Here is a 14895-nt window from a genome sequence, read left to right on the forward strand (position 1 = left end):
AGTTTTGACTTTTTCCGTATTTTTACAAGTAGGCGGTAAAAGTTAAAATGGGGTTGGCTAACATTAGGCGCTGTTCACGCCAAGTCAGGTACCGCTCATGAACAATGAGAATGAGCCATTCAGCAGCATAACAGTATCCAAAACAGTTCATGCTTTCCGTGGAAAGTCATCCATGCAAGAGCTAATCAGCCCGCGTGCGGTGCTACTGATCCGGGATGATAGCAAGGTGTACGTGCTTCAGTGTGTATTGCTTCACAAGTGGTACCTAGGGCGCACTGCACTACCGGAGACGGCAATGCGGTAAGAGGGGACGGAGTGACGCCGGTGGCTGGGGCCTGGGGGTGGCTCAGGGGAGGCGGGAGGTTGCGCAATGGTTGCAGAGGGAACGCGAAATTGGGGCTTAGGCGGCACCGGACTGGCCGAGTTGGGGCGGCCACTCTCATTCAGTCTCAGGGCTTCCGCTTCCATCAGGTGCTGGAGGCTGCGGTTACGGCCGCTACTGCTCGCAACGGATTGGAGTTTGTAAGCAGTGTTACAAGCACACAACACTCGCGCGTGTACATGTGTACGTGAACGATCACAACAATTATCAATGGGGTGTGACAGTATGTAGACCCAAATCAATCCGACAGAACGCCAATATCTTCAAAAACTCCCCCAGATGGGATACATTGATAGACTTGGACACAAAATACCCTTACATGACATTTTAGAGCAAAGTTACAATGATACTGTACAGGTACTACACCTATCCCATTGTTAAACTGATCCCATTCCAGAAAAAAATGGAAGATTATCAAGAAAATGCACCCACAAACAGTATTACGCACACTGTAAACATTTGTGAGTGATTAAGTGAATCAACCATCAGGAGTCAGAAAAGAGAGTAACATGTGACTTACAAAATGCGAGCAGTGCTAGAGGTATTAGATTGTCTCAAAGGAGAGGGAGCACTGACGCCGTTTATTGATTGGTTGGGATAGGCCTGTCCTAAACTGCTGGAAGCCCTCTGAACGGGATAGGAGAGGTCCTCGGGAACCTAGAAAGGGTACACGCATTCACACTCATAATTAGCTATAAATAAATTTAGAGAGAAAGGTCAGATTGGGTGCAGCAGAGCATTCATGAGCGGGCGTTAGGTTCAGAGGGAGAGGTGAGAACGAGACTATGCAGAAACGGGATTAACCAATAGGCTGAGAAATGGCTACAGCTCGTCTCAAGAGATCAGGTATTTCGTAATCGGGACAGAGTTGCGGTTTTTTGTGCAGAAGAGTAACAGAGAAGCATTAAAAATTTAGACACTTTGCAGATTTTGTAGATTTTAGGTGAAAACGACTAGGATACGTGCAGCATTAATTTCCAAGATACCTTTAAGATGGAGATAGAGTATCTTGCAAATGCAATAAGTTGTGCGAAAAGAAAAAACAGAACTAAGGACATGTAATTATGCACTATTATGAGCTGAAATGGTCATTGGACTTGTGCCGCCGGATGTTAGCAATTACCTTATCGGATGACTTTGTTGCATCATAAATTCTGAACTATTGTGCGTAAACCGACTCGCAGTGCCACTAAATCTACAGCGTAGTGTGTACATTTCTGATACACTAGAAACTCTCCAACGTAATGTCATATTCTTATTGATATGATGAGAAGGCGGAAGATGCGTAATCGCCATTCACAATCCGTAATGAATGTGGGGAAGGAAAAGCCCGATGGCTTCGGTTTACGTTAATCGCGTGCGGACGGAGCGCATCCGCCACTGCGATGGTATACAGCTGCGATAAAATTAACGAACTTAGGTAATTTAGCGGTACGACAAAGGAAAGCGAATTACTAGTATCTGAAAAAGATCGAACGTATTAAGCAAACAACCGATTCAATCCCGATTCAACAGTATCTCTTATCAAAATTAAATAAAAAAGTGGGTTTGATACAAAGAAGTTAGTACTCCGTGTTTTGATAAATGTAGCTATAAAAACGAGATTCTGCCTGGAGTACAGGTGACTCCCTTTTCTGAATTACCTTCGGACATTTATTTACCCGATTTGAATCACTATCCATTCTGTCGTTTAAATCGGTACAACAATGTTCTCATTTGAAACTTAAGACCGCCTCTTAAATTAAGATGTAGGCTTTGATGGGATACTCCAAAATTAAAAACGATGAAGCGGTTATGTGATTGTGGGCGTAAAATTGTCGCCTAGCGCGTGCAATTAGAGTGCGTGCGTATCGTGCTGGTAGCCTGCAATGGCATGCTGCAGAGGGTCACACAGGGGAGCCCGCGTTCCACAAAGGTGGCGCGCATGATGCAGTGGCAGCGGTAGTGGCGGCAGAAAAAGATAATTACGGCGGCAGAAGAGGCGTCTTCAAGTTAACACGTGTGTACCTTCTCGCCGTTGTTCTCCGGTCGCCACATCTGCAACTGACTGACGCTAACGTTGTCCGGGCCAAATTCATAGGGGCTCTCCTGCGGATTACTAGTCATGACGGATGAACCCTGTCTTTGTACCGGCTCAGGATTCGAACGCTGGCGTTGAAAATGACTCTCGGCTGGTGCGATACCGTCATACTCGTTTAGTGCCTGTGGCTGAAAATCATGTTTTATGGGCTGACTAGTTTATCAGGCAGCAAATGAAGGGGTAAGCATTACCATCTGGTCAAAATTGGAGAAAACCGGCAAAAAGGCTACGATAAACGTGTAGGAACCAAACATTATAAAATTCATATGGAGCTGCTCTCGAATGTTTAGTGGCGGAGCAAACTGTGAATGGTATTTCAGTCACCCACTGGATGTAGGTAGTTAAACTGAGATTAGTGCTTAGTGATGTAAATAAATCCTGATTTTGAGGCGATGGGATAATGAATGCATTTAACAAAGCTTAGACTCGTTTCATTTTTCATTTTTCCATAGAATAGGCAAAACCCTGGCGTGTCAACGAGTGGGAAAGAATGATCAAGTATGTTTAAATTGAAGTCCCACAAAAAGCCCTTCAAGGTGGCGAGTCAAATGCATGCATTAAAGAAAACGAAAAGGGGAGCACTAACCTGACAGAGGAGCTGTGCCATGGCTGAGTTGGCACGCTGTGGAGCTGGGGTACCGCCAGGGAAGAGGGGTCCCGCGCGCCCCGTCGTGTAAGGGTAGTGGGTTGCAGCGGCAACAGTTGCACGATGCGCAGGAACCATGGAGGCCCCGTAACCGGTGGTTATGACGGTATGCAGAGTGGTAGGAGTGCCCACTCGGCCCGTGAGCGGAGATGGCGGTGGTGACCAGCCTGTAGGGCCGAAACCGGGAAGGTGCGGAGGCACCGAGGAGGCGATGGTAGTCCCCCGGCTGCCGCCGCCTGCTTGCTGGTGCACTGCTGCAGTTGTTGCTGTTGCCTCGAAGAGGTATGGATTCGAATGCTGCACGACGCGCGACTCCAACTCTTCTGCCAGTTGCTCCGTGTTCTGTTTCTCCTCCTGTCACAACAGCACACATACATATTGCCCTGACATCACTTCTGGTATTGTGCCAGTTTATCACCCAAATCACGTTCATACCACTTACCTATTAAATGCGTTAACACTTTAAATTGCTACCGCAATGGGTTTTGGGCGGAAAATTTCAAATGGTTAGGTCAAAACTGATGAGAAGTCTATTATAGTAGTAATTGACTTATCCACTAGCTATCTTAAAAAAATAATAATTTGTGGTTTTATGCAATACGAGTAAAAAGGAGGTTTGGTAGAAGAACACGAAAAAGGGTCTAAAGTGTGCGGTGGTGACCAACATGAATATTTTATACCACGACCCGAGGGAGGACTAGAAGTGCAATACCACTTGTAAGGCAATGTGTTTTTGCTCGGTATTCGAGAAGAAGATAACTCTAATCTAAATTTCCCTGGACGCATTTTATAGGTGCATTTGGAAGAAAAAAGCAGGCGTGCGGAAGCAGCAGCTGTGGCGGTAGCGATGGTGGCTGTTTGCCCTCCGATGCGGATAAGAAGCGAATCGGTATGATGTTTGAGCGGCTTCCATTTTTAAGAACCGTTCGTTTTGTGCTTCCAAAAAGGGGTTAAAGGGAATTCGAACACCGATTACCATCTTTTTCTTTTAAATAACAATACATACAAACTCTCCGGCGTTAAAATCCCAATATCTGAGATGAATGTGAAAAAAAGGTACGGATGGCCAAATCTACTTAGTTCCCGGCATTGCGCAGAGACAAAACTCAGTTCAGTTTACCCTTCCAGAAGCTCTCAAATGTTTCGCGATGGCACCGAGCGTAGCAAATGTTTGGTGTCAACGAGGAATGGGAAAGCGAAACAGAGCATGAAAATAACAATACTTGCGTTTTTCCCAACCCACTAAAGCTTACTCATTGGCTTGGGGAGAAGTCACGGAAAGGTTGTATTTTGCCAAAATTAGTGAATTCATTGATAGAAAAAACACGCAATGCAAATACTGGAATCACCATACAAACTCATGGAATATATTTTAATGGTTCATTTTCATGGCATCAGAATGCAGCAGCGTCTCGTGCAAGTTGATGATTGTCAAGAGTCTTCTCGAGAATAAAATATTTGTCGTCAAATTTGCTGCACCGAAATTCAACTAATCGAACGGATACTGCTAGACAGAAAAATCAGCAGTAAGATGCGAGATGTGAGTGGAACGGAAACTATGCATTAAAACAGGTTTTTCGTTAATTTTTGGTGAATCTTGACTATTTATTCGATGATTGCCTAGGTACGAAAGAAGGTTTTTGTGCATTCGATGCTCTTCAATTTAACATCTGTTTAAGACAAATATCACATATGGCTTTTGAAAATTCGCATTATAGAAATGTCTTTATAACGGCCCCGAGGATCGTCAATACGTCGTACCTCCGCGCATTATTCATGTATAACGTCGGGTGGCACATCTCGATATTATGCGGTTGGTGTTAATAAAAGTCATATCGCCATACCTGAATTAGTTTGATTTCGTTGTTGATTGCATCCAATTGATCCTGAATTAGTAATGCAAGCGCCTGGGCGTCGCTGGTGTTTTGAGAGTTCGCGGTGGGCTTGCTATCGGCGGAGAGGTTCGCTGAGACGGCAGTTGAAGGGCTAATGACATTGGTCGGACCATCCACACTCTAAAGTGCGAAATAAAAGGACAATAACATCTTGAGTCCAGTAATAATCAGCCCCGCAAACATTTTTACTTAGCATTTTTTGAAGCCCTTTAATTAAGCAAAAAGGTTATTTGAAAATGACTATATTCGTCTCCTTTCAATTCCTCTTTCCAATGCGGTAGCAAAGCTCACGCTTATTGGTTCACAGAAACACTAAAAATTGACCAGACTCCTTCTAACAACTCCCTGCATCCACATCAGTGGGAAATAAATGAACAAAACGACTTAAGCATACAAATGGAAGGATAATCATCTACGATACTTTTTGTCGCAAAATATGTGACGTAAGTCAAGACGCCAACATGTCTTCCTCTAGCTCTCATACTAGCTGGAACGTACATAATTGACTTTTCATTCGTCGATAATATATTGCCTATTTAGACTCTGGAAGCAAGGGAAGTATTCCAATAATGTTGGGACTCAGCTTATTTTAAAAATATCTATGCCATTAGGAGACCGAATTATTTGATCCTTCACATCCTTGCGGAAATAAGCAGATTCGATGTTTTTAAATTTAGCATCGCGAGGCACAGAGGGGATTAAAGACATCGCCTTCCAACTTGCGCAGGGAAGGTGACACTGATGTCGCACTTCCTTGGAAGAAGTGAGTCCCGAACTGGGTTTGTGACGCGTTATTCTCCTACCAACGGATGATTCATCCCAAAAGTCACCTTTGCATTCGAATTTCGTGGGTTTGAATGTCACATACTCAAGCATTGCTACATGCAGTCTTTGAGACTTTGTAGCTGCACCGGGAGGCCAACCTAATGTTCTTCGGATTGCATCAGCATTACCATGGTTACATTTCACCAATGCACATTCGGACTACGCACCTACAACAGCCATTCATGTTCTACCTGAGGGAGTGTAATTATTGAGAGCATACCTTCTTTAGAACAAGAATTGTAGCTGATAAAGAATTGAAAAGAAAACTTACATTTTTAACTTGCGATGAGTTTCTGGCAAGTGAACCACTGCCGAAGCCAGAATAGCTGTCGTCTAAAATGCGAAGAAGGGCACTAGTTCAGCAAGCCTAAATAGTGCGTGAGTGAAGTGATAAACGGGTAAGAGGGAGTTACAACCGATCGGTTTAAGTAGACAGAAAATCGAATTTAAGGAGGATTATGGTAAGCCCTGTGAATGGGGAGTACACGCTTTTTTAATCGTGCATAAATAAGCCATTGTGTTTACTAACCATCTGGGATCACACAACTCCAGGTAAATAGAATGGAAATGATCAAATTACACTTTTTCCCGCTCCTTTTGGAAATCGCCGATATTAACGACAGCCTATTCCAATATGATTGAACATGCGTGTAAAGAAGTTCCCCTTTACATCTATGTCCAAATGTGAGTTGCCGGACTTCGAAAACCTTCAGGCAGATTACTACATGTCTAATCAAAAAATCTAGTTTTAACAATAACCCGATAACTTTGGTGGCGGTGAAAACCAGTAGGTTTTCAATGTTGTTCATGTCCCCTAATAAAAGTAAATTAATTGATAAAATTTATGTGCATCAGATTCGAAGGCGCATAGAAAGGTCGAAAGTAAGGGACCGACTTTTTTTGCACAAAAAACATTAACAGCGCATTAAAACAAAGTGTGATGGGCTTAGCAAGTTTTGAACGAGAAATCTTCATTCATGCATTGTAAAATTGCAGGAAACACGCGTCTGCTACTACAGCCTGCATCTGACACCAATGATAAGCTCCGTGTTTTCGCAGTGTTTAAGAGTCAGTCTCGAAAGGAGAGAACAGCATAGGATTGGCCATGTTTGCGAGATGCTATTTATGACCCCACAAAAGATGGCGCATATGTGCGTAAATAGTATTTGAACCCGTACCTCAACATAAGGGAACATGATTTGAGGTTTCGCATCCGGTAACAAAACATTTGGAATATATTTAGCCATTCCGTACGTCGACATTGGAAAAGCTATAGCACTAGATAAGAACACCCAATGGCTTGCCACTTTGACGCTATCGACTGCAAAGTGAAACAGTTGACTGTCTTCATGCAAAAATCCGTATCAAATGGTATAAGCTTCTTGACAGAACTCGTTCTACCGGATCCATCTATAATATACTGCCGTTGTGCAAACTAAGATAGATCGAAATGTGAGTTGAAGAATTAGACCTTCACATTTTACTGAGTAAAGGGTGTGACACTCAATTTTACCGCGACTTTAAAAATAGCTTTTCAACTTCAGGAGGAAGATCAACTTATAGGGTCCCGAAAGCCTGTACGTGTTTTGCCAGTTCTACTTATCAAGTTTTCGGGCAAATTTAAACATCTGATCCACAAAATGGGATTAAGAAGCTAACCCCAAAACTAGGTCGTAGTTGTAGAAGGCACAGCTTTCCCTAAAAAAGCAGTAGTAGACCGCCACCGAGTGCGATCGCGAAAGCAGTGTCCTTAAGGTGTGTCAAAAAACCATCGCTGCTAGTGAATCACAGCGTGTTGCAAGCAAGGGTCAGCGGTGCCAAGCGGTGACTAAGGCCAACCCTACGCGAACGGCATCATCGAGATGCGTCAGCAGCTAATAGATACCGTATTCTCTGTAGTGCAAAGATACCCACACACACACACGCACACCCGCAGACACACCGGATACGCGTAAGCGGCCAATCGATTGCTGGACACACGCATGCACATCAGATAGTGTATGCATGCGTGTGTGGGTGTGTGTAAGAGGTCGACACAGATGGACACGTGTGTGCACGCGAGTGCGTACGTGTGTGTTGTTGTAAGCCTAGACACGTATATCCGTAGCCGCCCGCTGATGCGATGTGAGAAATCGAGGGTCGGCGGCACACAAGTGCAGACACACACACACGCGTACAAACGTGGCACTTCGTTTTTGGACAAGCAGCACACCTAGGCCTCAACGATGCGGCGGCAGCGACAATATTCAACAGTGCGGCCACTAAGGCCATAAGGACCTTTCCCATATGGTAAAATACGATCAAGCAGTCATGTAACTGTGCCTTGTCATCCAAAACAAACCGTAGCAACAAATTTGTGTATGACGAGTGGGAGGAAAGAAACAAATCATCGCGAAAGTGTGTTGAAAACCTCACCGGAAGTGCCTGTGTAACCTTGAAAAGGTGTATGTGGTGGCCAGAACGGTGGTAATCGGAAAAGATGGATGTTGAATATGACTCGCAGTAGATTCATTTGGCATCCACCGACTGGGCGTGCACACGATTTCGGTTTTTCGCCTTAGATTGCACACGATTAGGAATTGGAAAAATCCTTAGCATCACTTTATGACAACATTACGATGGCCTCGACTTGATGATGATGTGATATGGTATACAGAAGACGCTATTCGCGTCTAAACGACAATGTGAGTTTACATACCTATCTACAGTCACAAGCAGCATATCGCCTTGAAGGGGACAAAATTGGGCGGTTGGTACAGAAATGCTTGAGACAGCCAAGTAAGAAATCAAGTAACTCAAAATTCCAGAGTTTTGCATGCTAATTACTCACACTTAGACTTCATTTATAAAAGCGGCGAAAGGGTAGACGTAATCAACTTTATTAATCTGGCAACGTAAAGATAACCCCTCTGTGCAACATGGCATGGCCATTTCCACCTTTTAGGTCACATCAGTAGCTGCCCTTACCTTAAATGTCCTATTCGTATGACCCGTGTCTTGATTCGTCTGGCGTAATGGCGGGCTTGTCTGATGCTCATAAAAGATAACGCTTACACGAATTTTAGTCTAATTATTTACTGAACCTAACCAAATAGAGCAGCAAGTGATAAGAATAAAACCGGTCTCATCTGCTGACAAGGTTAACTAATATTTCAAATTAGTGTGGAGCATTGCACTTAGTATACGCAACGTTGGGCGTGTCACCTCGAATTTCAATTTCAAGCACCAAGCAACTAACAATTAACTTTCCAGATCCTTACTTAAAGATGAATTCTCCTTCTTATATGCAGTCCAGAAATATGTAATAGAATCTGCGAGCCTCCAATCATTGATGCTTCGAAAAAATGCATGCGTTGTAAATTTGTTTCACCCCCAAGAGCAAGAGTTTGAAGTGAAGGACTCCTTAGGTGGTACAAGTTCGTCACAATTCAACTAATGCTCTAACCGAAATCCAAATACCGTTTGGTGAAAGATAAGTCTATCAATGGACCTAGACTTACTTGGTAACGTCCCACCAATTTTTTGCAACCGCCTCTCCTACCCTATTCGCTGTGTGCCTGAAATTTGAAACTCCTAATCAAGCATCAGCTAGGAGGTCAATCAAAGGGACCAAAATTTACGTGTTTTGAAGGGCAAAAGACAGAAAATCTCCAATTCCTCATCTGGGCTAAGTAAACATGGACACCTCTCAGTCACCGCAAGATTGGCAGACACAAATGGACGCTGTTGGTAAAATTCGTTGGATCCTGTAGGCTAAAATTTTATAGGCTGAGCTTCAATGACTTAGGATGAAAACCATTTCAACATAAGTGTGTTGCTTTCACGGGAGTCACATAAAAATAAGGGTTATTTTGACTTGTAGATATTAAATTTTTCACTGACAAAACATTTGTTACAGATGAATGGGGATGAAAAAGTGTACTTTAACAAAATAGCCTGATAACGAAAATGAGCTTCTGCATCAATTATGCAAGAAAGGAGATTTTCAAAAAAAAACAGATGTCATTTCAAGAAAGGCAGTCGATTCCACTTGAAGGCAGTGCTTTATGAAGGACCAAATAATATTCCTGAAAGCCAAGATTCCCTTCGTTTAACGAACTGACAACTATCATGGATAGCATGAAAAACGACACAGAGACCACCTCCAAGGTCAGCGGCACAACTTCTTGAAAAGTACTAAGAACAATGAATGGGCACTATGTGTAACTCGGAGGTAAACATCAAGCGTTTCCACCGAATAACAGAGCAAAAGTGATGTTTCATTCCAATTTTTGGAACGTCGTGTCAAAATTGGCTATATTTTGATTACTGAGAACCATAATTTTGTCTGATTCAACAAAATGGCACCTGTTATTTTGGGTAAAAGAATGAACCAATCGGGCTCACGAATATCACAACATTTCACACGGTAACTGAAACATTGTTCACATGTAAGCTAAAATTTATCGGCAAGTTGCAAGCATTTTAACAATAAATAAATACACTCGACCGGTTTTACAAAACAGGCTAATCCGCACCGAGGCATTAACCTGTGAGGCGAAATCAAGTGCTCCTTTGGAAATCACATCAAGGAGGGGGTTAAACAAATCCATCGCACAAAATCACATCTTAAGAACCCCTAAAGACGGCATTTAAAATTAATGGCGCAGGAATGTGCAGCACAGAGATCCACTTCCAGGCAGGTCTGGGAGCAGGCAGGCTCTATTTACATCTTGGATTTCCTTGCAATTACCACTTTTAATTGGAGTGCACCCTACGGGATTTCTGTGAGTTAATTAAGGATTCAAAAATTTTGCGATTCTGGGGCAATTTGGAAGGGAGCAAGCAGATAGCGTTAGTGCAATTATAAATTAGGCAGGAAAGCACACAAAAAATAAGGGAGAAGCGGTGCACAAAAGTGGCTAATACGAACACTTCGAAGGTATGATCGCAGATCCCCCGAAACAGTTCTTCTGGCGCCAACTTAGTGGGCCAGGTTTTTCGTGGGCTGAAAGGTAGAGGCTCGCAGGTCGGCGCAACAGGGACGCGCGCTGTGGCCGCACGGTGCCCGGCGTGCACCAAACTGCTACAAGACAGTGAACATTCCAGTTATGACAGTCTTGAGGGGTAAAGTGATTATTTTAAGCCAAAGCCCCACCCTGTGGACTTTAGCACAGTACTTTAAAGACGGATAGTCTAAAAAAATGCTAACCACTGCCAAGTATAACCACCGCAACTAACTTGTGCGCTTGAAAAAATGTGGGCTAAGATATGCTGGCTACCTTTGGACCTCCGAGAAAGGATTTACTGGCACAACAAAACGAATAGGCTTTTCACAATTTGACACTTTCTCCAACAAGAAAAATTCCACAAGGATGCGTTCAGTATCGCAATGATGATTACATTATCCAAGCGACCACTAGTTTAATTGGGATGTGAAGATAATGAAAGGAAACGACTATTCACTTCAGCAATCTTTTAACTGAATACAATCACTGAAGCAGATATTGGCACATTCTATCCATCGAGAGCCTATGAATTTGCCGTGATAGGTTCAAGCTCCGAAAGACCCATCAAGTGGTAAGACGTAATGCTTCTGGCCATTTGAACGGGATTTGTGCCGGTCAAATGGGTAGTGCCCACCGTCATTTTAATCCCATAATTCGGCACTTGCCACAAGGAGTACAAAATCACCTTGCTCTCTTCCCTTCGGATTCATTTTTAACTATCTTTTTGTGTTAAACACTGTTCTTCACCGACACCATTCTTTACTCCTCAACTCATGTGAGCTTTAAGAACAAGAGGAATCACTAAAAGCATAACCAAAGAAATTGACAATCTTTGAGTGACTTCCGTCAGAAAAGGAAAAGTAGACACTTATAGGATACTTTTCTCTTATGTAAATAATGAGTACGAGTTAGTGTGAGATATTTTGTTGAAAAGGAAATGTTAGATCAAATACATCTAGTTTTATAATTCCCGAGCTAGTGACACATTCTGCTCGAATAAAAATGAGTTTTTGCAGAGAAAAGGTTAAATGTTTGAATCTATAAAATCAACAAAAGTGCGAACTCACTGTTGAGATTGGGCAGGTCAAGGGATTCCGCTAGCGAGGCTTGACGCCGAAGCCGGTCCAACTCATTCACCAGTCGATCGCGTTCCGACTGAATAGACTCCATCTGACGGCGAACGCGATCCAACTCCGCTGTCAATTGATTTTTCTCCTCCATCACAGCCATCTTCTCCCGCAGATGCGTCTGCAGGCGTTCGTTTGACTCCAGCAAAAGTTTGTCGACCTGGACACAAGAAGCGGTGCATAACGTATCAATTAAACGCCAATGCTCAAATGCCAGAGAACACAGGGCTTGAATAGGACCTCTAAATAAACAGCTAGCTAACATAAACCCAAAAAGTAGATTGGTAGGATGTTGTTTTCAGGCGTTCTTCTCAAGAAATCAGGATTATCTTTACCACTGCTCCAATCCAACTCGTTATTTCAAGTCAAAGACAGAAAAATCAGTGAATAACGAAATACAGTCGAACTTTGTGACGTCAGCAGGTTTCATTTGGCACCTGAGAAGCTTAAATGTTTGGCATCGACATAATTGACAACTATTCACTTTCAAATAAAAAATTGCAAATTTTAAGGTCCGGATGTAACAAATTTGGACATTTGCCCTCAGAACGTTCACAATTCAGTCAATGCAGAGTATATTTACCTCACAACGGTCTTGCCAAAGAGTTACTAAATACAAGTTCAAGCACTAAAGATAAATTTTTCTATATTTTTAAGGTAGAGTATAAGTTGTTTATTAAACACAGAGTAATAGTACGCCTGAGCATCTTTTCTGGAAAACACAAAACATATCTAACATGCGGCACGATAGATAGTTAATGCCACTTAGGCATAGACATGACCCAATATCGGCACCGAAATCCAGTTCCATTTAAAAATCCCAACTCATTCATGTATTTATCCAACTCCGGTGGTCTCTGCTGCTTATCGAGTCCCTCGACCAGTTGCTTTCGCCTTATGGAAATGAGTCGTGTGCATACAAAGACAACTTTCAGGTGTGCCGGTAAAGTGTGCTAAAACCCAGGCAGAGGAGATGGTGGCACAACGCGTCGCGCTTGGTCCGCCAGTGACTACAGGTCTTGATACTTGAAGCAAAATCTGTCCTCACGAGCCGCATTTATTTAATGGACCATTCTGTCATGCGTAGGCTTTAAAGCCCAGCAAGGAGATTTCGAATGGCTCACGCCTTGAGAGTGGGTAAATTAGTGACACAGCATAGAGGAATGTCATCCAAAAGTACGTAGGAATATCCCTACTTGGTCTTATAGTAAAATTTCAGTGGAGATACGTAATTCCACATTTGAGTAATAGATTTGCTGTACATCATGCATGACATTTAAGGCACTGCCGTTTACCTCACAGTGAGAGGTGAAAAGTACGGGTATTAATGACTGAACGCCCAATCAATCTCAATTTGGGATTGTGAATTTATTTTCTCCATTTATGTAATGGGAAGCTTAGAAGTGGCAACAGCGGGGGAAGGGGATTAGCTCGATGATTGGGAGTTAAAGCTAAAGATTATGAATAATGATGTGAATTTAAGAAAAATCAGATTGCATTGTACCGTAAAAATAAACAACGTGTAAAAGAATTTGTGAGAATTAACCATCGATTCTCCAATAGTTAGAAAATCTCAGTAAAGGGTCGCTGCCAACTCGTCAGGTAAATATGTCGGCTATCAGTGAGATTTGGTATTTCCTGTGCACGGGTTACTTGTTTTAAATGTTGTTACATTGTTAAAGGCTAGAAATTAAAAAGAACCGAATAAAAATCTAGGTTTTATGTGGGGGAATTTAATTTTAAGGAAATGTATTAAAAGCATCGAAGGGAGATCACCTGATAATAAAGAGAAGTGCTGAAATAATTGTTCACTTCCGCTTCACTTTGCAATGATAGGGATACAAATTTGAAATTTTAAAGCTACCGGAAAGTATAGAGGGAGACATTTTCGGAAAATCTGAGTAACAGCTTCTGATTGTGTGCAGAATATATATACTGCCGCATAGGTGTTTTACTCAGGCACCCGACCTTTCAGCAAGAGGATACGCTTGAAGATCTACGACAAGGCATGACAAGACAGCCTAATACGCCAAAAGGTCGTTTTCTTCATCAAATGCTAAACTGCCAGGGTGATGCAGCCATGTACAATGCGCACTCACACTTGGCTAGATGGAAGCGTTGATCTCCATCTAACACCGAAACAGCCACACGGCGATTGCGCAAAAGCGACATTGAGAAAGGAGATGGAGAATAATTACTCCGCTGCAAGCAATTTTGAATAGGTAGTTACGACATCAACTGATATAATCATTAAACCAACTGCTGAGTAGATTTTCATCGAACAATATTTGCAAATCACTGCAACTACATTTTTGAGTGAACAAGGTGGAGGTGCATTCAAGCATCTATAGGGCAGTAGGCAGAGGCTATTTGAGATGAACTATAATTTTTTAACTTCTTGGCTTATTTAGCACATAGGAAAGATATTAAGGAGCATGTGTTTTTCGTTTCTTTCCCAGATAAATGAAGTGTTTTTCCATGAAGAAAAAGGGGAAATAGGAGGGGGAGGGGGGGAGAGCAAGTGAGAAAGAAGCTCACAGTAGCAGTGAGACGAGCACTATGATCTTCATTGAGTCTCTCCCGCTGTCTGGCGCGTTGAAGCTCCGCCTGGGTTTCAGCCATGGCGGCTTGCACCTCACGCAGTCGGTCATCGGCCTGGGTTAGCTCGGCGCGCATCGCTCGGATGCTTGACTCCTGCAGCTCGCTGGCCTCCGTGGCGGAGGGGACAGAGGCTACAGCAGAGGGATCTGTTGGGGAGGCAGCGCTGCCTGAAGCCACCGGGGCCGGCTGATCGCCCTCCTGGCTCTGGTATTTTTCCAGCATCACTTGCAAGTCCTCGTTTTTGTTTCGCAGCATGTCCACTTCTACCTTTAGATGATTCACCCGCTCTTCAGACTAGAAAAGAAGTGAACTAGTATCTGTTGGTTTCACGATGCATATTCTATCTAATTT

The 14895-nt window shown here is 43.0% G+C and overlaps 1 protein-coding gene across 1 annotated transcript in view; it reads right to left on the reverse strand. All coding sequences in view use genetic code 11, as the record gives it.

Annotated features, from left to right (window-relative positions):
• Window positions 1-14895, reverse strand: part of EGR_00298 (Liprin-alpha-3) — a gene marked incomplete at both ends in the record, with an annotated part of 32468 nt that overhangs the window by 9954 nt on the left and 7619 nt on the right. The window contains 9 exons of the mRNA XM_024489547.1: window positions 266-499; window positions 903-1039; window positions 2390-2590; window positions 3049-3462; window positions 4953-5123; window positions 6100-6161; window positions 10741-10890; window positions 11884-12103; window positions 14482-14838. Coding sequence (XP_024356225.1) covers window positions 266-499; window positions 903-1039; window positions 2390-2590; window positions 3049-3462; window positions 4953-5123; window positions 6100-6161; window positions 10741-10890; window positions 11884-12103; window positions 14482-14838 — 1946 coding nt within the window. The remainder of the gene's footprint in view (window positions 1-265; window positions 500-902; window positions 1040-2389; window positions 2591-3048; window positions 3463-4952; window positions 5124-6099; window positions 6162-10740; window positions 10891-11883; window positions 12104-14481; window positions 14839-14895) is intronic.

This window comes from Echinococcus granulosus, assembly GCF_000524195.1.
Source record: "Echinococcus granulosus chromosome Unknown EG_S00001, whole genome shotgun sequence".
NCBI lineage: Eukaryota > Metazoa > Platyhelminthes > Cestoda > Cyclophyllidea > Taeniidae > Echinococcus > Echinococcus granulosus.